Here is a 26,220-nt window from a genome sequence, read left to right as displayed (position 1 = left end):
TCCGCATCGAGAAGTGAGGTCCAGCAAAAGTGATCCCAAGGTATACATATGAGGTAACATACTCCACAGGCTCTCCACTATATGTAAACTGTACTGCAGATCTACTTATCCACTGTGGGGAGGTGTTAAAGATCACGAGCGACCTTGGTCTTTCCAAGGTTCATAGTGAGGTCCCGGTCCTCACAAAAGGCCTGTAATGCATCCAAATGCAATTGCAGCCCCTTTGGTGAATCAGAAATAAGAACAACATCATCTGCATACAAGAGGATCGGTATCAAGACTCCTGCTAAATGTGCTCCTGGTCCTCCCTGTTTGTCTATGTAATTCGAGATCTCGTCAATGTATTGACCAAATAGAGTAGGAGAGAAGGGTCAGCCCTCCTTCACCCCGATAGTGCTATGTATGATCTCTGAGTCACCTCCTGGAGCCTGTACTATGCCTATGACTGACTCAGAGTGTAATGATCCCCAAAGCATCTCTGCTGGCACTCCCATATCCTGCAGTCTCCTCATCAGTCTAGCCCGTGGGATGGTATCAAAAGCCTTGCGGAAATCCACAAAACAGCAATATATCCAATGCCCGTGAGCTCTCCCCTCCTCAATGATCCCCCGTAGTGTAAAGATATGATCTAGTGTGGAGTGTCCTCTTTGGAAGCCTGCCTGCCCTAGTGCTCTGAGTCTCTGCTCCTCGGACCATCTACTAAGCTCATGCTCCAAAAGCAAACCATAAATCTTGGCCAAGGTGTGACCAATCATGATGGTCTTGTAGTTGCTAGGGTCCATGGGGTCACCTGCTTTCAAGATAGGTACAATAGTATTCGATGACCAACTGGCGGGGAAGCCCTCACATAGAGCCCTGTTAAACATGCGAACCAGTAAAGGGGCTAGCATGTTCCTAGCATGAGAGAAATGCTCGGTGAGGAGTCCATCATGATCTTGTGCTCTCCCAGTTTGCATCCTATCAATAGCATCTGAGCCATGCTCAGGTGAAAGAAGGAAGAGTGTGGGGGACGGGGCTCGGGTGGATGGGGGAGAGGTGGCTGCTCGGGGGAACGGTAGAGAGGTGTGGCATAGGTGCTAGGTGTCGGGCGAAGTAATCGGAGTCGGCAAGCGATGATCCTTGAAGATCCTCTAGGCCTCTTTACAGTGCCTCCCAAGAAATAGCTAGTATAGCTCTTGCTCAAGCTTGGCTAGGTAGGCTCTCTTCTTCCTCCGTGTGAGACGTCGGAAGATCACTCGCGCCTGTTGGTGAGTGGTGGATTCTAGCGCCACCTCCCGATGTAGACGGGCTCGGGTATCACAACATTTCTCGTTGTACCAGCTATTCTGTGGGACAGTCCCTCCTGGTGATGTAGGGGTGGCTCTAGAGTGCGGGAAGGCCGCTGCAGCGGATGTATGGAGGGTGGCTGCGAGCTGTGTGGTAAGCTCATCAAGTGGGATGTGGGGGTTGAGGTCGGAGAGGATGCAATAGACGTGATTAGAATAAATGGAAGAGGTCTCTCTGGTGAAGTGGTATCTCGGGTGGCGGCGATGGGGCAAAGAAGGTGGTTGGGTGGTGTATTGGCATGTGAGGGAGAAGTCCAGATATGCATGGTCGGCTACAACACTGATGGGGCGAGACGAGATGGTAAACTCCGGAATGAGTGGGATCAGAGAGAGGGATCCCACTAGATAGTCCATTGTACTGGCTGCATGTCTGAAGGGGTAGGAGGTGGAGGAGTTGGATCTAGGCCATTTGGCAAGGCCATTATAAATGGTTAGCCTATGAGCCCCGCCGAAGGCTAAGAGATACTCTTCATAGTCTGTGCGGGCTGCTGTATCTTGTGATGTCCGCTCCAGATCCGTACACACCGTGTCAATCACCTGGTACATGGGATCATCTATCTCAAAGAAGGTACCTGTGCGCATGTGGTGCGGGCATTGAAGTCTCCAACTTATAAAGGGGGAGGTACGGGGATTCTCCATGGGTGGCATATTTAGAAGTGGAGGGTGCAAAGTAGCACATTGCGCCCTCTCTGTCTGGATCCTCACCCACAAAAACCGTGTAGCCTCATCCTGCCCAACCACCTATATCACATCCTGAAGCTCCTCCCTGTATAGTAGAGCCACCGCTATGTTTTGCTGTGGGCGGTGAACAGACTCCCATCTGTATCCTCTCACCTTTGGAAGTCGACTCCCCTAGCACTGATGTGTCTCTGTGTATAAGACCAAGTCTCTCCCTCTAAATGTCTCCTTGAACAGACCTGCATCTGTCCTCAAGGCGCCATTGGGGTTCCAAACTGCAATCTCTAGCTTGGTCTCATAGGTCTCGCACCGTCATTGGGCACGTTGCTCGATGATGATCACCCTCCCATCTTTGTACACTACCCATTTCCCTGCCTTCCGTGTATCCAAGATGCGTGGCATGCACTCCCTTCTGTGTGCCACTTGTGCTAGTGTGAGATTGTCTTCAAGGTAAGGAATGCCTGCATCGCCTTTTAGTGCCTGCCTTTTGGTAAGGAATGCTTGCATCACCTCCAACCCCGCAAAGTTGAGGCTGAGTGTGTGTTCCTTGGTGGTGTCTTTGCCCACCCTCCATGCCTCGACGAAGGGGCTATCAGGGATTTCCATCTTTCTGCATAGTGCTATGGCGTCTTCTTTCGGCGAGGCTCCTTCCTTCCATCCCACCACTCTCACATTCAATGCCCTAATCTTCCTTCTTTTCTCCTCTTCGAGTGTGTCATTGATGATGTTTGGGGGGTTCCGTTCCTTCTTGGCAACCTCAATCTAGCTGCCAGCTTCTTCCACTTGTTTCTGTGTCTTCTTAATCATCTCGGCCCATGTGGTTACCTCGTTTGTCTTCTTCTCCTCTTGTTCCTGGAGGGTCTTCATTTGCTCTCTAAGTGTATTCAGCTCGTCATTGAGGGATGGCTGAATTTCTCCTTCTTCGAATTGAGTATGTGCCCTCAAGTTCTCATTTTCCACTTTAAGGGTGGGGACTTGGGCCTCCAGCTCCGTGATTAGTGAGGCATGGTGGCTGGTTTTTTCGTCCAACATTTGGACCATTTCGTCCTGCATCTTGCTTAGCTGAGTTTGCCATATGTACTTGCATGTCTGCCTTCCACCTATCCATCTCCTCTTGCATGGAGTTACGCAACCCACGCATAAGGTCATCACTATCGTTGTTCTCCCCGAGCTTCTTTTGTAGGTGCTCAATGTCCGTGTCCTGCATTTTGCATACTTCTCTCATGGTGGTCAGGCATTTTTTGATATGGGGGTCACCGATCTTCTGTGTGCTCGCCCAAATCGAGCTGTATTTCCTCTCCTTCTCACCTCTAGTCCTTGTTTCCTGCGAGCTGTCCATGTTTGATTGAAGGGGTCCCCTTTCTAGTACTGATTCTGGTCCTCAGGTCCTCAGCTGGTGGCCAACTGCAAGTGGGGAGGCAGGTACAAGCAACAAGAGGAGGAGAGAGGAGGTACAGGTTGGACAGCGAAGAGAGAGAAGGAAAGAGGGGGCAGCGAAGAGAGAGGAGGAGGTGCAGGTTCGAAGAGACAGAAATAGGCGAAAGTGGGGTAGTGAAGAGAGAGAGAAAGAGAGACCACCAGCCACGAGCGCCCCCCCGCCGCAGGGGTGGGGGGGGGGCATGGGGGGAGGGCGAGGGTGAGGGTGAGACAGGGTGGGTAAGAGAGGAGGCGAGGGCGAGGAGGGTGGGCGAGGGGAGGGGGGGGAGAGAGAGAGAGCAGCGAGGGCGAGGAGGGTGGGTGAGGGGGCAGGGCGAGACCACCAGTGGGGGGGGTGGGGGCGAGAGAGAGAGAAATGAAATGAAATGAAATGAAATGTTATATTAACGTCTTCAAAAGGCCATAATGACCTATGAGACCAAAAGTTACATCATGGTGGATCTGATACAATGTCTGGATAAAAAAACCCAGAAAATGAAAAATAAAGATGATAACTCACAAAGGAGAGAGAGTTGCAGCAAACAAGAATGATTGTATTAGATAATACTCCCACCTTGTACAATGCTTTTTTAGGCACCAAGGCCTTATCTTTTGACTCTTGCTAAGAGGTGGTTCACAACTTGTGTGTTCACACCAAAAGATCGAAGAACCCTTTCACACTACGGAGACTTTGACTATTCCAACACCCCCCTTCGGAGCGAAGGTGGTGAGACCCAAACGTAGAAGAAACAACCAACCTCCAACTCCCATCACATTGATGCAAAGAGGCAAACTAGCCATGCTATTCCCTCTAATCAACTTATGACTGAAGCTGAGATTATTGCTTAGTCCCTCTTCTCCCCCCCCCCCCCCCCCCCCCCCCCCCAAAACTCCTAACTGGGATAAGAATACAACTTTGCCTTTTATAGCATCAAGACATACAACTCCAAATAGACATTTAAAATATTCATATTTTTGGAGACAACCTGAGCAAAGAACCCTTGACTCAACATAAAATAGAAAATATGGAAAGATGAAGATCCCTCCCTCGAACATATGGAAAGATGAAGAGCAGGCATCCTTTTTGGATGACGTTTCCAAGCAATGGAAGCTTGGGCCGCTGTTTTATGCTCAAGGGCCATGGTAGAGGACCTAGAATGGGACAAGTCTATCTAAAGTAGAAGAGAGAAATCCCCAGATTTTCGTCAAACCAGAGGCTTCATCTTGATGTCGGAGGCTTATCTCCAAACTTTGGGGACTGCATGTGCTTTAGATTGATGATTTTGTCCATTTTGCAGAAAAAGCTAGAGAGGTTGGTCATAGAGCCAACCACGGTAAGCCCACCCTGAAAAACACCATGCTGTTATTTTTCTATTAACTTTTAAGTAATAATATAGAATCCAGAATCTAATAGCCAATTTGAACTTCTAATGACATACACGTAGATTCATTGAAGCACAAAGAGCAGCTTGAGGTTGAGTCTGACAGGGTCCAAGATGAGTAGGAGGAGTTGTACAGACAAGACAGCTCTAGAGGCGAGGGCGAGGGCGATTGCGAGGGCGAGAGGGCAGGGGGGGGGAGGGGGGAGAGAGAGAGAGAGAGTAGTGAGGGCGAGGAGGGTGGGTGAGGGGGCAAGGCGAGACCACCAGCGCGCGGGGTGGGGGGGGTGGGGGGGGGTCGGCGAGAGAGAGAGAGAGAGATGATAATTCACAAAGAAGAGAGAGTTGCAGCAAACAAGAATAATTGTATTAGATAATACTCCCACCTTGTACAATGCTTTTTTAGGCACCAAGGCCTTATCTTTTGACTCTTGCTAAGAGGTGGTTCACAACTTGTGTGTTCACACCAAAAGACTGAATAACCCTTTCACACTATGGAGACACTGACTATTCCAACACCCCCCTTCGGAGCGAAGGTGGTGAGACCCAAACGTAGAAGAAACAACCAACCTCCAACTCCATCACATCGATGCAAAGAGGCAAACTAGCCATGCTATTTACCCAATCAACTTATGACTGAAGCTGAGATTATTGCTTAGTCCCGCCCCGCCCCCCCCCCCCCCCCCTTCAACTCCTAACTGGGATAAGAATACAACTCTGCCTTTTATAGCATACAAGGCATACAACTCCAAATAGACATTTAAAATATTCATATTTTTGGAGACAACCTGAGCAGAGAACCCTTGACTCAACATAAAATAGAAAATATGGAAAGATGAAGATCCCTCCCTCGAACATATGTCAGTGAAGAGTAGGCATCCTTTTTGGATGACGTTTCCATGCAATGGAAGCTCGGGTCGTCGTTTTATGCTCAAGGGCCATGGTAGAGGACCTATAATGAGACAAGTCTATCTAAAGTAGAAGAGAGAAATCCCCAGATTTTCGTCAAACCAGAGGCTTCATCTTGATGTCGGAGGCTTATGCTTGGGAAATCTCCAAACTTTTGGGACTGCATGTGCTTTAGATTGATGATTTTGTCCATTTTGCAGAAAAAGCTAGAGAGGTTGGTCATAGAGCCAACCGCGGTAAGCCCACCCTGAAAAACACCATGCTGTTATTTTCCTATTAACTCTTAAGTAATAATATAGAATCCAGAATCTAATAACCAATTTGAACTTCTAATGACATACACGTCGATCCAGATTCACTGAAGCACAAAGAGCAGCTTGAGGTTGAGTCTAGCAGGGTCCAAGATGAGTAGGAGGAGTTGTACAGACAAGACAGCTCTAGAGAGAGTTGGAGAGTATTGATAGGCGAGTCACTACTTGGTCCGGTCCGTTTCCAGGGGAAGGGGAGGAGGCACCGGTAGAAACGCAGAGCGATGGGAGGGCACACAGCTCCAAGCACCATTGTGTTCTCGACTCAAGGACACCTGCCCTAAAAGGCTTTTTTCCTTTGTCATGTACCTGCTGTCCATGCTCTATGTGCTGTAATTTCTGAAAACAGCACTATAGGGGCTGTAAAATCACTCCTATTTGCAAGTTTTCCATTTCCCTGGGAAGCTACCAAGCAGAGGAACCTCATAACATGCTGCTGTCCAAGAATTAGGGCTTGGAAACCCTAATTTCAGAGCTGCAAATTCTGCAACAACTCTTGTTTTCGAAGCGTTTGCATTAGGAAAAGTGGTAAGAGTCATAACCTTACACTTGCAATACTTTTATACTTCACAGGTACTCCAAAGAAGCGAAACTTTGGCAAGATTCAGTCATGAGAGCTGATTGAAAGTGGATGTATCTTGATGTACTTTGGTGCAAGTTGTTTATTGGTTTAGAGTGATTTGGAGAGCCAGGTAGCAAGTTAGATATGCAAAAAAGTGGTTCAAGGAAGAGAAAATATGACTAGCTCTTCTTCTTCTCTCAAAGCATCACATAACACTTAGTTTTTTAGTTCTCTTTTGCATGAAGAAAAAGGTGCCATCTTTCAGGTCCAAAGAGGAGATTGAAAAATGACAATTGGCAGTATGGGGTGATCTAGTGTTGGGGGCACTGGTATGTGTTCCCCAAGGTGTCTCCATGACTCATAGAGTAAGTTCATGGTGAAGGAGGTTAAGATGAAAATCCTTGTGTTTTTGTCCGTCTCTGGGAGGGTGGACATTTAGGGCACCCGCCGCCTGGGGCTTGAACCAAATTTTGTCGAGTTAAGATAATGAAAGTAAAACAATCACGGAACCATGGCTAAAAAAATGTAAGAAGCCACAACCCTAATAGTTTACAGGCATTCTTTGCAAAGTACAAAACCCTAATTACTTGAAAAATCAAGAACCCTAACTTATGAGTTTCTTGAACAAATAGAAAATGAAGATCCCAAAAAACCCAACTACGAAAAAAAGCACGATATACTCCATTAACTAAACAACTTGGTTATATAGTCTGAGATTGGCCTACCTCTTTGTGAAATCAGAATCCGCCACTTGAACTGCATTCTCGAGAACAAGAAAGCGTACACAACTTGTAGGCTGACATCCTTGAAACCCACCTCTTCCTCTTCTATAACAGCATCCATGGCACTGGGAAAGGCAAAAGAGAAGTTATTTTCGAGAAAAAATTTAAATTCAAACGCGCAACAACAAATGAAGAGGATGGTAGGACAGTTGACTTTACTTTCCTTTTTTTTTCGAACTTCAAAATTCAAAGGTGATTTAAAGCCAAAGAAATCCTTGGATGAATTTTTGAGGATTAGTATTAATTAGGTTTTAGGTGAATTAAACGACATAGTCAAGTTGTACGACCACATGTTATAAAAAAAGAAAGAAAGTAAAAATAGAAATGTTGAAACCAAACTATGACGAGAGAACATGATGAAAAACATTACGAGCTAAATATGAGTGGATTAAAAGAAGATCACAAAATTTTGAATCCCTCCCCCTCGGTTTTCCCCCCCCCCCCCTCTGTCTTCCGCCCCTTCCCCTCTGTCTTCCACTCCTCCCCCTTTGTCTTCTGCCCTTCCCCCTCTTCCCCTCCCTGCTCCGCTTTTTCGTGCAGCTTGGTTCTTGCAGGACCCTCTGTTTTTCGCTTCGTCCTCGACTTAGCTTCAGACTCTGATGGAGATTCCTCTCGCCCCACCTCAGAGGGACTCTTCCGCAGCTGCCTTGCCCGCCCCTGAGGATACCCCCATCAGGCTTTCTCTTTCGCCAGAAGAGGAAGTGAGCCTCGCCGCAGAGGTGGAACGCCTCCAGGCACATTCCACCATCTGCCGTAAAGTTGGCACTCGCCCCAGCAGAGGGGAGATCCGAGATCTTCTCCAGGCCTGCCTTCTTGCAGATGTGGGCAATATCCTGGACGTTCAGTTACTGGGCCGCGGACACTACCAGATTGAGTTCGAGACAGCTCAGAGCGTGGCCCAGGTCCTAGCCATGAGTCCCCTTGACATCAGGGGCGCTCGGGCCTTCTTCAGACCTTGGCAGCATGGTTTCGACACAGTTGCGGTCGAGCAGCGAGAGCGCCTATTCCATGTTACAGTTTGCTTTCCTGGACTTCGCCGCGAGTACCTTCCGCTCCTTTCTAGGATAGGATCATTGGTGGGCTCGGTGCTTGAGACTGGCCCCAGAGCAGCTTCAGTGGGTGGTGGCTAGAGCAGCTGGCCTGCCTTCGGTCAGAGTTTTGGTTCCTGACATCTCCTCCCTTTCGAAGGTCATTCAGTTACCTAGGATAGGGGGGGATGGATCGATCAGAGAGTGGAGTTTTCGGGGCTCCCGAACCAGTGTTTTATATGCAGGCAGGTCGGCCACCTGGCCAAGGCCTGGCCTCCAGGAGACCCCGACCTTCACCGCAGCAGCAGACCCCCGATGGCCCGCCCACAGATGCGGCTCGGCAGGCAGCCTCCGAGACACTTGCTCAGCCCACAGAGACCTCGGATTGGCAGCCTGGACAGGGGCGTCGTAGAGGGAGACAGCCACAGCAGCATGCCCAGAGACCGACGCAGCAGCAGTCACAGCCTCAGCATCACTGGGTTCCAGTGAGGAACAGCTTTGCTTCCCTCCGGGAGGAGACCCCAGCGCAGACTGAGGATCAGGAGATGCCAGCACCCCCCTCTTCGCCCCCACCCCCCCTCCCCCTCCCCCCTCCCCCGTCCCCCCCTCCCGCCTTGCTTCCACCTTCGCCTCCTCTCGTTTCCGCCCCCGCTTTTTCAGCGGCTCCTTCTCCACCCCCTTCTCCCCCCCCCCCCTCTCCCCCTCCGCTTGCCCCAGCTCCCGGGGAGGCACTGGCAGTACCCTGGCGCTCACCTGCAGTCTGGCGAGCACTGAGCACCGACCTTGCTCGAGCATCGCAGAGGAGACCTACCATGCCGATTCGTGCTTCACGGTATCGTCTATCCGCAGTCGGCTGAGTAGTCTCGACACTAGACAGCGCTCGGAGGCTTTTGACTACTTCAAAGGCCATTTTGGAGCGGAGGGCCCCCATGAGCCAACACCCATCAGAGTTCATGTGGTGATACCTCCGACCCGAGGGGAGGCGGGACTTGATTCAGCGGTGGCCTTCTCCTTCCCTCTCTGCGGCACTAGCTACCGGGAGTGGACTCTGGATCTCGCTCTTAGTATTTTGAAGACTCAGGCAGTTGAGTTTTCTCACCATGTGAGCGATTTGGATGACAGACGTGATAGGCCGACTCTGGGAGTTGGCACATTTCTTTGATACCGGGAGTGCGGATGCCTTCGGGATTCGACATTTGGTGGTTCGCATAGTGGCATACCTAGCACGAGACCTTGGCTATGTATGCATACATCAAGTTTCTCTCTCCGAGCGGGAGGCAGTCGCTATGGTACACAGCCAACCACTGGTGCCTGGTCCGAGACTCTTGCAGCACACCGGGTGGGCTGATTCGTAGCCGCTCGGATGGGGATTACTCTCCATCCAAGCCGCTTGCGAAAGCCCGCCGTATGGCTGAGACAGCCTCCACCTCAGCAGGTCATCCGTGAGGATCATCTCATGGAATGTACAGGGCCTTGGCGGCGCACACTATGTACGTTATCGTGGTTGCTTGAGGCAGGAGCTTCAGAGATGCCTGGTTGGGGGCAGTATTGATATTTTGATGATGCAGGAGCACCATTTGAGTGAGAGCAGGATTCGGAGATATGGTTCGGTGATGCCTGGTAGATGGGACACATTTTGGTCTGCAGGTTTTGGCCCTTTGGGTGGGCAGGGAGGAGTATGTATGGTCATTGCGGATGTATGGCGGCAGGCCATTGTGGATCGCGGGGTCATTGTGCCTGGTAGAGCACAGTATGTTATTCTGAGGATGCACGATGAGCACTTCGGTGTGCTCAATGTCTATGCGCCCGACCATGCTAGTGCCAGAGCAGAGTTATGGACCCTTGTTACAGATGCATTGCCCGAGGCCGCACACTGGTGTGTCGGGGGAGACTTCAACATGCTTGAGGACCCGGCCGATAGGGTGGGAGGCAGTCATGTTACAGTGCACAGCACGAAGCTTGTAGCTTGGGAGCGATTTTGTATGACACTGCGGATCACTGATGCATGGCAGCATGAGGCTTACTCGAGTTCTCAGGACAGTCTTAGTTTTTCTCGGTCGGATTGCCGGCAGGGAAGGACTAATCTATCATGGATTGATCGCTTGTTTGTGGGCGACAGGTTCGGGGAGCGTGGTGGTTCCGTTGGCATTCTCGCTGGCACCTCTTTTTCAGACCATGCGCCAATTATTTTGACACTTGAGGAGAGGACACGGGAGACCAGCTTGCAGTTGAGGATCCCAGAGAGGATACTTACAGATCCCAGTCTTTCTGAGGACATTGAGAGGATATGGCATGATAGCCAGAGTTGTGACCTGGATGCAGCAGGCCAGTGTGCCGAGGGACTCATCGAGCTCAGCTCTTTTTTGCACGCTACAGCCTTGACACGGTTGGGAGAGACACGAGAGCGGGAGCATCGCTTGAGACGTGGCCTTGCTTCGCTCCAGCATCTTCAGGAGTAGCTGCTTACATGTGAGTGGGTGGCATCCCAGCTGAGCCAAGCACGCCAGGAGGTTAGAGAGGCAGAGGAGCAGAGACATGAGTTCTACTATCATCGCCAGGCCTCTCAGTGGACGCAGCTTGGTGATAGAGTGACTGGGGAGTTTTTTGAGATCACCGGACCCCGTCATGCTCGAGCAGGAGTACGCCAACTCAGGAGGCAGGACGGATCGTTAGACACTGAGCCCGGGGAGATTAGAGCCATTGCCACTGAGTTCTATAGAGACCTGCTTTCAGCGGAGCAGCCATGGAGGCACGTGATGCTTGCAGACAGACTGTGTGGGCCCATGTGCAGAGGAGGGTCACAGATCGTATGCGCACAGTTTTGGGTGAGCCCCTTTCAGAGGATGAGCTTGTTGAGGCTTTGAGGGTCCTTCCGCGTCATAGTTGCCCTGGGGAGGACGGATTGACGCCTGCCTTTTTTATGCGCTATTGGGACCTTTTGGGGCTAGGCCTCCGTAGGGGCTTTCAGTATGTTTTGGACACTGGGGTGATGCCACAGAGCTTTTCAGAGGGCTTGATCTTTCTTATCCCCAAGGGGGAGAGAGTGTCAGATGATATTTGGCATTGGAGGCCTATCACGATCCTCAATACTGTCTACAAGGTCCTAGCAAAGGCCTTAAGTTTGAGGATCCAGCCCTTCCTTGGGGAGTTGATTCATGCTACCCAGACAGGATTCGTCAAGGAGCGCAGTATCCTTGACAACATTTTCACCTTCTGGGAGGCGACGGCCCGAGCTAGATTTCTCAGTGGGACTTGGTCGTGATGCTTCTTGATTTTGAGAAGGCATACGATAGAGTCGATTGGGGTTTCCTAGAGGGCACTATGCTTCGCCTGGGTTTTGAGCCAGACTGGATTCGAGGAGTGGCGGCTCTATATTCCACAGCTCGTAGCTAGGTGTTGATGGCAGGAGGACGGGGGCGTTTTGAGTTGACCAGATGAGTCCGTCAGGGATGCCCTCTCGCCCCGTTCCTTTTTCTCTTCTTTGCAGAGGCTATGAGCATGTATCTGACAGCAGAGGAGGTTGGTTTGAGAGGACTCCAGGAGAGGAGGTTGGTTTGAAAGGACTCCAGCTTCCAGTCCGGGGTGAGGACCTGCTCGACTCTGAGTTTGCTGATGACACGGGATTGTTTCTGCATGGCCAGGAGGCCAATCTACAGAGGGCAGAGCAATCGCTACAGGTTTTTGGTGTGGCTTCGGGAGCATTGATCAATTGGCGCAAGACAGTGGCTTTTTGGATCGGTAGCGCTCCTGTTCCGGCATGGAGCCCAGACCTGGGTTTTAGATGGATTCCTCCTGGCACAGCAGTGCGGTACCTGGGATGCCAGATTGGACTTGATTTGTCACCTGAGCAGCAGATCGCCCCGCTTCTTTTGAGCATTCGGAAGAAGCTTTTATATTGGAGTACAGCTCGGCTATCCTTGGCTGGGAGGGTGGTGGTGACAAATTAGGTGCTTTTAGCGACTATGTGGTACATCACGTCTTGCTGGATCTTCTCGAGCTCTTGCATCAGCCAGGTACAGAGGTTGATTTGTAATTTTCTTTGGTCTGGGCGGGATGGTTAGCCTAACCGGGCTAAGGTTGCTTGGGCAGTTATTACTCTTCCGTTGGCCCAGGGGAGCTTGGGCATTATAGATCCAGCTGATCAGAGTAGAGCCTTGTTGGGGAAGCTTATTGTTCGGGGGGCTGCTTCTAGGCCCTGAGCCTTGGAAGGAGCTTCTTTTTCAGCGGCTGCAGGCTAGAGCTTCCCCAGCAGGGGGCACTTGGGCACCAGAGATACGGTGGATCTTCATAGAGATGAGGAGGACAGGCCTCAGTAGAGGATGGGAGGACAGATTTGCCTTGAGCATCCTGCGAGCTTGGGAGCTGCTGAGATCGGGGCTTTCTCAGAGACCTCCCACTTGTGATGAGGAGCGGGCTAGAAAGCCGCTCATTTGGAGCCCCGCGGTACGCACAGAGCAGGGTCATATGCTGGGTTCTCGGCCTCGTCTAGCCTGGGGACCATTGGCGGCAGGCCCAGCACGCAGTTTTGGAGATTGGCAGGCCTTTTGCAGTCTCCCTTAGGAGATCTAGGCGGAGAGGCTGAGTCACTTCAGAGGGGGGCTGATTATGAGGGATGACATTCAGGAGGCACTCACTGAGGAGTGGTTCACGCCTTTCGAGCCAGCGGCCCCACGGTGAATGGGAGCCTTTACACAGTTGGAGGTCCTGATTGCTGTCAGAGCTTGCACTCAGGATGGTAGATGCCTCTACTGTGAGATATAGGATGAGGGCAGACTTCAGAGAGTGGAGGCGGAGTCGCCTTTGGTTGCAGAGTGCATCTTTTAGAGGATACGGGTAGTGGCCGCCGGAGCCGGGGCCAAGCGGCGCGCAGCATATGCCCATATGCGCCAATCAGAGTCCACATCTGCAGGGTCTAGATCAATATGCCACTTCCGAGAAGCAGTGGGACCTTGGTGAGTACGAGTGGCATGATCCTTATGCGTCCCCCGAGGCCACAAAGATCACCTTTTTCCAGTACACTGTTCGGTTGGGGAGGCATATTTTGACTGCGAGGAGGATGGTCTCTCCAGCTGCATCGGAGCATTGGGTTACAGGGACTATCACAGGAGTTCCTGGAGGATTTTTGGACCAGGCTCTGGGCTAGCCGACAGGCACGCAGGATCTCGACTTTCCAGTGGGGCTGGTTGCCCATAGGGGCTCTGCAGTTGGCACTGGCTTGTCTACAGTGGCCTTCCGTCGGCCTGCGTATGATGCGGCCACCCATTGGAGACACAGAGACATTGCCTATGGGACTGTCCACAGGCGCGGCAGATTTGGCTGAGGATGCTGCGCATTTTGGCCCCCCTCTCTCCAGAGGGCATGGCATGTATACGTGGGGAGCCGCTGCTTGGTCGACTTCCTCAGGGCCTGCTCTGGGATACGAGACGGAGCAGGACAGCCAGGCCATTAGATTCATTAGGGGCCAGCCTCGCCTTGTTCCTTCACCGGATTTCTCGTCCGCCGGCTGGACACAGGAGAGGGATTTACGATGGGAACTCCTCAGCAGCCTCACCATATGGTTCACTTGGAGAGCCTGTTGTTTCAGGGCATTTGAGGGGAGATTGGAGCCACCAGCAGAGACTGTTCGGGGTATCTGGCAGGAGTTGATTCACACCCTGCGAGGACAGTATGACCACATCCGGGGCGACTCGGATCGAGCGATCTTGCGGCGCCAGGCCTTCCACACCACTTGGCGCAGCGGCCCCTTCTATACTCTACACGCGGGTACCCCCCACTGGCACTACAGGCCTCCTGTTTGGATTTTCCCCCCTCCTATTGTATGATATAGCCTCTCAGTTATTTGTACTTTTATTTGTGCTTTTTTGCACCTAGGGAGAGTCTCCCTAGCTGCCTTGATTGGATCTCTGCTCTGCCTTCTTATGAGCATGAGAGGGTTTTGTAGCCATGTGGGCGTTTTTTTATAACTAATGAAAGGATCTTTTCTCGGAAAAAAAAAAGATTATGACTCTTACCACTTTTCCTAATGCAAACCCTTCGAAAACAAGAGTTGTTGCAGAATTTGCAGCTCTGAAATTAGGGTTTCCAAGCCCTAATTCTTGGGCAGCGGCATGTTATGAGGCTCCTTTGCTTGGTAGCTTCTCGGGGAAATGGAAAACATGCAAATAGGAGTGATTTTAGAGTCCCTATAGCGTTGTTTTCAGAAATTACAGCACATAGAGTTATTCCAAGGGTTATAATGAGTAAGTAAGAGAGAGAGAGAGAAGACCAATCAAAGCAATTGCATCTCTCGTTTATGGAGAATCTCAACAAGTTATGTCACATACTTACGGGGATCGAGGTTCACATATTGAGAGCCATTCTTGCTATATGGAGAGAAAAAGAGAGAGACCTCCTCATGAAGAACATGTTGTTTCACCTATTTCATCTAAAAGGCTTTGAACCTTTAAAACAGGTGATAAAGATGTGAAATTTGACATCTATAATGGGAAGGGAAATGTAAATAAGGCACTTGCATGTACCGGGCAGTTTGAGGTTGCCTTCACTTATGGTGATTTTACAAAGAAAACTATGCTTCACCATGTTGCCATGCATTTGAAAGACACTGCTTGTGATTGGTGGATGGCAAAATTAATGGATGGAATTGCTCCAAAGTCATGGGCTGAATTTAAAATTTAGTTTTATGAACAGTTTTTACTCTCTAACTTTGAGAGGGAGGTACGCAAAGAGTGGGATTATCTTGTTCAAATGGAGAATGAATGTGTGAATGCCTATGTGAACAAGTTCACTCGTGTAATGCTTAAGGTAACTCCCTTTTGGAAGATCTTTGAAGAGGAAAAGATGTGAAAATTTGAAGCAGGTCTTCATCCTGCCATCCAAAAGAGTCTTACTCTCTACCCCAATACCAGTCTGAGGCACATGATGCATTGAACTATTATTGCTGAACAGTTGCATGAGAAAGGAATTTAGTACTTTTCGGGAAAAACAAAGAGCAAATCAAGAGCTATTCAGGGCTAGACAGCATGGACAATAGGTACATGACAAAGGAAAAAGGCCTTTTAGGCCTATGGATGCGTCCAAGAAGAAGCTGGGGGTAAATCAGATGTTTTTCAACTCTCAAAACAGTAAATAGCTGAGTATAGAGAGCAGAATAAATGTTTCCAATGTGGACAAAAAGGTCATATGAAAATAGATTGCCCATAGCTGCAAAATAAGGATGCCACAGAAGCTCCTAAGCCAAGGGCAAATGTAAAACCAGCCACTAATACAGTTCCAAAGCTGGGAACTGCTTAAAGCCTGGGGCAAACTTAATAATCATGGAGGTAGACAGCAAGAAAAGAAGCGCGTAGGTGTCCTTGAGTCGAGAGAACACAATCGTGCTCGGAGCTGTCTGTTCCCCCAGCGCTGTGCGTTTCTACCGGTGCCTCCTCCCCTTCCCCGGGAAACGGACCGAGCTCTAGTGACTCGCTAGAGCTCGTTGTCATGTGACAAAGACTACGCTGATATCCAAGTGATTCACAAACACTAATTTGAATTTGCAGTCAATACAGCAAATGAGCGGTTTATGGAGAAGAGCGTATGGGATTGAAACACTTGTAAATAGACAGTGCACTAGGGACAAAAGTTGTGCAACCGCATTTCCCCACTACGACTCATTTTAAATCTTTTGACAAAGACTACGCTGATATCCAAGTGATTCACAAACACTAATTTGAATTTGCAGTCAATACAGCAGATGAGCGGTTTATGGAGAAGAGCATATGTGATTGAAACCCTTGTAAATAGACAGTGCACTAGGGACAAAAGTTAGGCTTGTTTCCTGCCTTAGTGTAATTGACCAAATTGGAAATGATTATACAGTTGGGATAGCTACTCCATCAACAGCTTGCATTGTTTGTTTGTACATAACGTGTCCATCCTAAAAATAAGAAGGCAGTTTTGCATGATGTGTTGTTTTACAGGTAAAGTTAAGCCCCATTTACCTTCTTTGTCGTAAGTCATGTAACATGAGATTTTCTTATTTTGTGCTGGTGCTATGCAGATTTGACTTTGAGATGTTGTAGCCTTGATTTAAAACAAGGTTTGAAGTCGCAAAATACTGCACCCTTACTTGATGGAATCGCCATTGCAACTTGCTGCCATCATCTTTGTCAATGGAAGCCTTACGTCAGTGAGTATTCAGAGCCATGCTGACACTTCATTCTCTTAAAATAGTGTTACTTCTGAAGGACAAAGATTTTAGTTTTTGTCAAGCCTACAGCTGCCATTTTGAAGAATTAACTTATTGTAACGTCTTACAAAAGATCACAAGGGTCTATGAGACCATGATAATACATCCAAAATACTACTACTGTGCAGGTTGGTATGAAAAACAACAATAAATAAACTCAATAGCCAACATGACTAGATGAGTACAAAAGTAGACAAGTTGAGCTAGTGCACACAGATGACATCATATGTAGGCAACAGCCTCAAGGCCGTGATGTTGGAGGGCAAGGCGTAGTAGAGGTAAAAGTTCTTGGCTGGCAGATCAGATAGAGTTCTCCAGGTGGATCCTCCTTATCAAAATTGTAGAACCGAACTCTGTATCAGGTCTGATATTGAGATTTTTATGAAGAATTAGGAATTGAACACAATGTGCTCCTGCAATGTGGCCAACACAGAATCCTCATTGCAGTGGAAGTCCAGCTGTGCATTGAAACGCAAGGAGAAGGAAGAAGTGCCTGTATCGGGGTATGCCAGACATAAGTTCTACAAAGCTACATAGATGTGTAGCGACACACACAGGTTTTGGCTGATATAGTACCTAGATTGGGAACCATTGCCAAAAACGATGGTCTACAGGGAGTCCACCCTAAGGTGAGATGACCTTTCCCTGGTGGGATGGGGAGCCTGCTGTTGGCCTCTGAGTGGGTCCGGAAAGGTCGGACTAAGGGGAGACACAAGTGGAGAAGGTTGCGCTTGGCTTGCCAAGTTCCCAGAGGTGCTAGATGGAGAAGGGGGAGGGGGCTTCCACTAGCTCTGGTGTGTTGGTCTGTGTATCCAATAAAGGTTGAACCTTGTCCAGGATGAATTCTGGCCTCCTAATTTAGGGGTGAGGGCACATTGTGTCCCATGTGGCAGCTGCCAAAGCAGTGACCCAGAAGCATGTAAAACTAGACGCGCTAGATGAAAGCAGGTCATCCAGTTTACGCAAACAGATTGGTTGATGAAGCTTTCTGGGGTGGGAACAATGACGATAGCTGGGAGGAGATCCTGGTATTCCTCGGGCAGCCCTGAGAAACAGATTGTTCTGGAGAATCTGATCTTGGTGAGGTTGGCGTCAGAGTTCAATGAGAATTTCTAGCATAGCTTCTCTGTGGAATATTGCTTGCCATTATCTTGGAGTAATATTTCTAATGGCCCCTGCCTGCCAACAAGAGCATCCTGCAGTTGTCTATGAGGTGGCCACAGGCTGGTCTGCTACCAGAATTTGTGCCGACTTGTGTGATGGACGCCAGTGTTACAAATGAGGCAGAAAAGAGCTCTAATGACCTGGTTGCCAAGAAGAGCACCCTGGAGGTTGTCTATGAGGTGGCCACAGGCTGGTCTGCTGCCAGAATTCCTGCCAATTGTGTATTGGACTCCAGTGTTGTTACAACTGAGGTAGAGAAGAGCTGAATGTCTTCCTCTAACAGATTGCATTAGTAGGTATTCAGAGGCAAATCAAATGCCAATGTAGAGCTAGCACATTTGACCTGAAAACGTCCTTAGGGGAAAAGAGGCACGAGGGGATACCTTATGCTAACCACAGGGTTAGGCAACCTAATTTGGGGGTTAGGGACCCAGGATTAGGAAAAGCAGGCTGATTGAAGGGTCAAGGCTTATCCGTTAATAATCCCATAAGTATAGCTTTTATTGGCAAAAGCTAAGTGAGGGTTATGTGATGAGTGGGTTATTGTGGTATTGTACTTCGATGGACAGTGCCTCGGCCATGAGTGTAACCCCCATAGTGATGCAAACAGTCTATGGATGGCCCCTTAGGGCAGGTCCTGGTGGTATGGGACACCAAGGTTGGCTGGTCTGAATCTGTATGGATTGGAGCCTTGATCCATATACGTGGGGGTGATCCGATGTATTGGATCTATGGTTGGGTGGTGAGCTCAAGGTTGCAGAATCTAATTTGTACTAATGATGCTTATGTCTTGTGTCTAGGGGATCTTTGAGAGGTTTTGGTCATGAAAACCTCTGACAGTTGGTATCATAGCAACCCTAAACCAATGAGAGGCATGGTGTAGCATGGAACAAGTTATTTGTAAGCTTTTGAATCCGCTTTTCTAGGGTTTTTGCAAGAAACGTGTATTCCTTTGAATCTATCGTTTTTGAGTTGATGCATGCTTTAGATGAGATATGAGTGTTGATGTTTGTGCATGCCTGAGAGTATCGCAGGTTCCGTAGAGGAGAAGAGAGACGTGTATGGTGATGGTTTCCATTGCTAGGCAGATGCTTTTTTGATGTGTGCGTAGATGTTTTTGCATCTGTATGCAGGGGTGCAAGTGTACATGTGTGTATGTGTGTGGGAGGTTGAGTAGGTGCTGGTCGTACAGTGGGAAGTGTAAGTTTTTGCGTAGATGTTTTTGCATCTGTATGCAGGGTGCAAGTGTACATGTGTGTGTGTGTGCGCGCGCGGGACGTTGAGTAGGTGCTGGTCGTACAGTGGGAAGTGTCCAGTGGGAAGTGTCCGTACAGTGCTACATGGCTATACCTTAACTGCTAGGCTCTGCAGGCGTTACAGGTGCTGGCCCTTCTGACCGCAAGTGAAACACCTGCCCTCCATAGTGTTCTGAAGGATCTGTTGGTGCTTCTGATCCTTCTTGGGTTCACCCAAAACTTGGGTTTGGTTCTGTGGAGACTTTCGTTTACGCCTGGAAGCCTGTTGAGAGGTTTTTGTGATTTGAGGTTTCTGAGAGATGTTCTTCTGAGTCATGCCACGGCCATGGTCTCCTGATAAATCCTAGCATACCGGATGGCATCCTCCAATGTCTTGCTATGATGATTCTTTACTTGGAGCTTGTGTTCCTGCGCCAGCCCATGGATAAAAACCCACACAATGTTGTGGCATCCATGCGTGCCGCTCGGGACTGCAACTTTCTAAATCTCAGTAAGTATGTGTCGAAAGACATTTCTTCATATCCAAGTCCGTGAACTTTGCCACAATATCAAACTCATACTCCGCCTGGAGGAACTCATCATGAAACACTGTCTCGAACTTTGCCCAAGTAGTGGGGTTATTCCTGAGCTCTCTCCACCATGTCAGGGCTTTTCCGTCAAGAGACCCCTAACCATTTGTATCTTCTGGGCTTCTGGGAACAATTGGAACTCAAAGTGAACATTCGAGCGGTTGAGCCAAGAATCAACCACTTCTTGGGTCCTCTCCTTTCTTTTACTGCAAAAGCCTCCGGTGAGAAAGGAGCAGCTATTGCTGTCGTCCCCACAGGAGATGCTGCATCAATCACTGACCGTTGAAGTAAAACCACCCGATCCCGCAAAACCTGAATATCTTCTTACAACTCAGCCCGGAGTTTTGCCATCTGCTCCTCGAAGTAATTTTGCTCTACCACTGCTACTTCCTCTTGCTACATCTCCATGTGTTCCCCTCATAGTCATAGGAAACGGCCGTTTCAGCCCTTTTCTCCGTTTCCTGACCTCATCCGTTTCCATTGCCATGTCTCGTTCCCCAAGTGATATTGTCACATGAAACGGCCATTTCCACCCCTAAAAACTCGTTTCCCTGTTTCCATTTCTCGAATGTTTCCGTTCCCATTTGTCGTTTCTGGTGACTATGGTTCCCTTGACCCGTGAGGATGACCTTCCTCATGGTTGGAAACCTCATGAATGAATTGGAGTTGTCACCCATGGTAAAGCGGGAGAGAGAAATAAAGAAAGAAAGGAGGTCTGTTGGCATGTGTCGGATTTTGAAAGTCATAAAAACGGGAGGAAAGAAACATACGCTTGATGCGAGAAATGAGACAAAAGCATGCAAAACAAGGTAACCCACCTGTGCTCCACGCACGAAAGATGAAGAGCCGGTTGAGAATCCTCGCAGTGACCAGGCCCAGGGGACTGTTTACCAAAAACACAGGTCTCCGCAAAGTCGTAAGATTTTGGTCAAAAAGCAAAGAAAAGCAAAAAGTCAAACTACGTTGACCGACTACTGCCACCTGTGCCGCCTATAGACCGCGTGTGTACCACTTGGTAGTGTTGCCATTGCCAGCTGACAATGTCGCCAGTACCGCCACTTGTTGTTTTGGGCACCAACTGGTTCTACTGTGCTACCCAATGGACCTACCATGGTTCATACACATCTATACGACTTCTTGTTGACTGTGTCTGCTCCTAGTTTGGGCGACAAACTCACAGCTGATCATTATAATCTTCATCATATACACTTATCTCTGTGTACCTCGTGTACAAGCTTGGGATCCTTGGATTTGGACTTGGACGTGGGTTTGGATTTAGATTTGGACTTGGATTTGGATCTGGTACTAGCTTGTTGAGAGATTCTTGTGAGTCATCCCCGTGGTGTGCACAGTATCAGGATCTCGTGCCTTGACATGGACATCGACTCCGACTTGGTTTCTACATCGGCATATTTGTTTGCTTTTGCATTCACTGATGTATTGATCTTGGCTTGCGAGCCCGTGGATTGTTCCTGAATAAATTCTTGAAAGGGGGCGGGGCCTGCTCCCCGCTCAGTGTGTGTGTATTGTTCAAAGTTCCCTAAACCCTTCTCTCTCTCCCCCTCTCTGTCTTTTCTCTCTTTCTATATTTTTCTCTCTTGGATACGTGGTGGAATCTGTTCATGGCACGCCCCGTTGGGCTTACACCCGAGCCAGGGGCTAAGGTTCCACTCCCATGGGTCCATACTAGTTGGTACTCGAGTCTCGCGTCCATACCACTAGTACTTGCCCACAGTGGCCCTCCGCAAGACTATCCGTGATCCGCCATGTCCATGGCATGAGTAAACCTCTTGGTATAATGGTGCAAAAAGCATGAGGTTGCAAACAGTACATGGATGAGATGGAGGGGGAAGAGGGAGGGGAGGTGGTTGGGGGAGGAGGCTTCACACTAAGTATGTGTGTAACCAAGTGGAAGATACAGGCTGTGTTTGAGGGAGGAGATTCGAGGTGGAGGGTTTGGGTTTCACATTTCACACCTGTTTTGCTCTACTCTCTCTTGTATATTGAGTCCGTCCTTATTTCTGTAGAGAAAGAGCTAAATGCTGGTTTTCGATCTGGCATATGAGATTTGAAATACAATCATTGTTCCCACTCAGGAGAAGTTATTAATGCATGCTGAGAAACTGGAAAAGTTGTAGGTGTCTGAAGTTCCATAAACTGCAGGCCAGCATCTTGCATCATGCTGCCATGAGAAAAAATCTTCCAATTTTTATGTATTTTCCCCATCTGGCCTTGCACCCAAGATCCTCTTGTAATTATCAATTTTCACCGCCTGTAGGCACTCGCCTGTTGGCGATGCGGTTGAGGAAGCATCTTGCGGGGTTTTGAACCTAGGATCTCCTGTCTTGGTCCTAGACAAACACCTTTACCACTTGAGCTATCACCTCATTGCTTGTGGGTTCAAATTTAATACCGATACATAGCAGTCTTTTCGTAGTTAGAAACTAACAGAGGCCAGTCCTATTTAAAAAGGAAGAGAGGCCGGAGTGGCTTCTATGATTAGGGATGTGCATAGGTAAATTAGGTACACGCCTATGAAGGATGTTGAATTCCAAGAAGGCACTGGCCTATGAGAATGATACGCTGGGAAGAACAAGAGTAATGCATTGATGGAGGAGAGGCAAATTTCAGCATGGACAATTGGTGCCTGGAGTTACAGGTGGTTTATCTTGTTATTGTTTGTCCATTTTTCTACTTCTACCTGCAGATTCAGAATGTTGATGCTTACTCAGCAGTTTTTTTCTGGGGCTGACTTAAAGCTTTTAGTATGGGCTCATTAGTTCCACAGCAGGTAGTGTCAGTCCGAATGAAGAGCAAAGAGTATTTTGAGCTCTTGTAAAAGTTAGCTTTTTTTTCACCATCGTTTTTGTCCAGCTTTCCTTTCTGCTGGTCTAGTATTATTGCCAATGTCAGGCAGGGTTGTGTGAAGGGGAGAAAATCTTGTGGATGGAGCAGGGCAGGGGAAAATGCAGACGTAGGAAAGTTATGTGGATGCACGGGATGATGTTGCGTATTAGGTGATGGTATAATGCAATGTTCTAACAACTATCATGTGTCTCACAGATAAGGAGTTCTTCAAGAAAATGGGTTTCACACAGAGTGATTTTAACATTCTTACATGGTTGACAAGTGGGGCCTTGTCTGGTGATAAAAAACACTTAGTTGATGAGGAGGCTTTGACGGATTATTCTTCAGGCCCAGAAAAACTTTTGAGTTCATCGTGTCGAACAAAAATCGAGTGAGTTAAAATTTTCTAACAGTTTCTTGTTTTGTTTTTGTACTTGTCAAGTCTGACACGTGAATACTAATTTGCATGAATGCTACCTACCCTCAGGGCCCCTGACGACAAGGAAATAGGTGATGGAATGGAGGACATTAGCGATTGGTTTGCACGGCCAGCTGATCGAGCTGCACTAGGATTGAAATGCAAACATTTATTAGACGTGGGTAGGCTTTACTGGCTCAGGCAAAATGGCATGGATGCAAAGTTAGTTTCTTATGTTCCACCTAAAATAACACCTGAGAATACATTACTACTTGCAAGGCACCCGGGTGGCTGTAGTAGAGTTGAATAGCTAAGGTGGGTTTCAGACTGAACACCCACCAGGGCAGCGTTGATGTTCTGTGGGGTCTGGATGAGGCATGCGTTTCTGAAACCACCCCGAATTCAGCTCATCCCTCACTGGAAATAGAAAATTCTTACCGTAAATCTCATTGATGTGATATCTTACTATCACACATCAGCTTACACACTGATGTTACTTGGTGTAGCCTACACCTTTGAGACACTGTGTAGCCTGTGTCGGTCTTAGAAGGGCAAAAAAGAAAAAAACAGCAGGAAAGGGCAGAGGAGCAACTGCTAACTTTTTTGAGTTTCAATGCAATTAAGAGCCGAGGTTAAAATGTCTGTTTGGCATTTGTTTCTATGTAGTAGAGGGCTCCCAACCATCGTATGGACCCTTTGCTTTTGAAGCTCCCTAATGGGGTATCTCCTGGATTAGAGGAATGTATCACATGCTCCCTTCCCCAATGCTTGCAATGTGGCCAAAATTTTCTTGTAACACTTCCTCCCTAAGAAATGTTTTATGTTCTTTAAGACAACATTAGGATCTTTCTTATTTAAATGGCTTATATTCTCCAAAGTTGAGCTTTCCTCTGGCCTCTCTCTCCACTTTATGAGTATTGAGTATATCGAGTACTAGTGCTCACATCAAGAAGCTTTTCTCGTTCATGTGAAAGACTAGGTAGCTCTATAATCCTTCATATTCATCATTTACTAGATTATCCTCATTGCTTAATTTTCATATTATCGACTCACATGAAACAATGGATTTACTCTAAATGTCTCTTGTAGCTTTACGTTATAAGGAGCTGCGGCGTACCTTTCTAAGCACTCTGAAAGTACCACAATTTTTAGAAGCTAGCTCAAGGGGTATCATTTAACCTTAGAAGGACTTCATCGTACAAAACTAACCTTCTCCAATGCGAGACTATAAAATTTCTTGCTCAATCTTGAGCCTTCTTAATGCTATCTTGAGCTAGCTTGACCATTTGGTTCATGTCTTTAAGAGGGTCTTTGGTTGAATGCATTTTTTCTCATGTATCTCTACAGCAGTGCAACTTTAGATTGTCATACATCTAAAAGCTTCTTACAAAATTATAAATGGAGTAAAAAACTTATGGTGTGAGTGCTTTACATTGTGAAAGGTAAACTCTAATAATGGTATGATAACGCTTGCCGTTTGGTCTACCTACATCTTGGGTAGGGATGTAATGAAATCTGTGGAAATGCTTTCATTTTCCCATTTGGAATCTCTAGTGGATTCAACATATTGCCAACCTTAAGACATTTCCTTAGTCACTTGTGTCTGTGGTACATTAAAACATTATCTTACGATCTTGGTTATGCTCAGCCATAAAATTCTCTTAAGAAAATCTCAAGTCTTTTGCAATCAAAGGTGTCGATGCTCGGACTATCATGACACTTGTACAGAACTTGTTGCTTGTAGAGTAGCTACCCAACTACAAGCGTAAAGTTCTTACATTTGAGACCTTTTTGATTACATTTGTATGATTCTTTCTTATTTGCATCCATCATCGATGCGACTTTTCTCTTTAGAAGATATCTTTATTTCCATCCTTGGTGCTTCTCATATGGAGCCCTTTTTTCTTAATTGCCTTGCCAACCTAAGAGTACACAGTGTCATGGTCTTATCTATCCTTGATGGATTGCAAGATTTATCTTCAAATAAATTAAAACTCAGTTCGATTACCATTGCCATTTAAATGCTTTGCAAGGGTGGGTTATTGTAACATCTCAATACACAAATTGGCTAGAAAAATGCCAGTTGAAGAATATCATAGGCTCGTAAAATAGACTAGCCTCAAGTTTGTCCTCAAAAGAAGTGCCAAATTCTTAGAGAGGAGCCTCATAGTAAAATCCACTAGGAGATGGGATGAGGGTTCACCATGGGTGTAGGATGTCAAATGGGAGAGATAAAAATCCTTTCATGATCCTCCTCCCCTAGCTAGAGAGCGTGGATGATGAGTTTGTAGGGATTGAGCTGCTAGGGTTAGGGTTTAGAAGGCACTTCAGCAGGAGGCGTGAGAGTGTGAGAGAGGAACACGACTACTCATATATTGATTGTGATAAAATGAAGTACAATAGCCACATAAAAGATGTGACCTAAAAGGTGTGTTCACATGGTCCGGCCATAAAGTGTGCCAGGTGGACCAAATCACTTATAAATCATTATAAGTGAAACTAAGCTAAAACTGGGGGAAAAAACCTCCACTAACTGAAGTAAAAAGTGCCCCAGTAACCTACTGATGATCACTAGCACTGCCCTGGGTGTATACACAGCATAAAACCCAACAAATCTCCCTGGAGTGATATGTGATCACTGTACATCATCCACCAAAAGGAAACAAATTCAAAGCAGTGCGGAATGTTTCGAATTTCGGACGTGGTAATGCCATGGTGAAGATGTCTGCCACATTCTGATCTGTAGGGCAGTAAATCAGACTGATATCACCTGAGTCTCTCCCGAACAAAATGATAGTGAATCTCAATGTGTTTCGTGCGAGCATGAAACACAGGATTCCTGGCCACGGCAATGGCAGTCTGACTATCAGTATAGATAGGTGTAGGCTCGTCCACTGAAATATCCATATCAGTCATGAGAGGATGTAGCCAGACACACTCAAGGTTAGTAGTGTAGGCTGCTCTGTACTCTGCCTCACAAGACGAAGTGGCCACTGTGGTCTGTTTCTTGCTTAGCCAAGAAATACATGAAGAGCCAAGAAAGAAACAATTTCCATTAGTGGAATGTCTGGTATCAAAATCACCAGCCCAATCTGAATCGCTGGAAGCATATAACTGCATGTCACCCCCCTCAGGATAAAGCAATCCAAGAGACAAGGTACCCTCCAAATACCGAAATACACGCTTCACAGCTTGCCAATGTGACAATCGCGGGCTGTGCATGAATATGCTCAACTGAGATACGGCATACTGAATATCTGGTCGTGTAGTACACAAGTAAATAAGGCACCCAACAGCCTGAGCATATGTAGTGGCATCAAATAAAATACTGTCATCTTGTAGTGACAGTTTC

The 26,220-nt window shown here is 47.7% G+C and overlaps 1 protein-coding gene across 3 annotated transcripts in view; it reads left to right on the top strand.

Annotated features, from left to right (window-relative positions):
• LOC147622388 (methyltransferase) overlaps nucleotides 1–23,706 on the top strand; it is a 71,803-nt gene extending 48,097 nt beyond the window's left edge. For all 3 annotated transcript variants that reach the window (XM_086821928.1, XM_086821929.1, XM_086821927.1), the window contains 3 exons: nucleotides 16,426–16,554; nucleotides 22,667–22,841; nucleotides 22,938–23,706. In XM_086821928.1, coding sequence (XP_086678054.1) covers nucleotides 16,426–16,554; nucleotides 22,667–22,841; nucleotides 22,938–23,178 — 545 coding nt within the window. In that variant the 3' untranslated portion in view covers nucleotides 23,179–23,706. The remainder of the gene's footprint in view (nucleotides 1–16,425; nucleotides 16,555–22,666; nucleotides 22,842–22,937) is intronic.
• Nucleotides 23,707–26,220: the final 2,514 nt, after the last annotated feature.

This window comes from Cibotium barometz, chromosome 28 (genome assembly GCF_041138505.1).
Source record: "Cibotium barometz isolate CiBa-2024 chromosome 28, ASM4113850v1, whole genome shotgun sequence".
NCBI lineage: Eukaryota > Viridiplantae > Streptophyta > Polypodiopsida > Cyatheales > Cibotiaceae > Cibotium > Cibotium barometz.
Note: the sequence above shows the minus strand (reverse complement) of the source record. Positions and strands in the feature narration are given on the sequence as shown.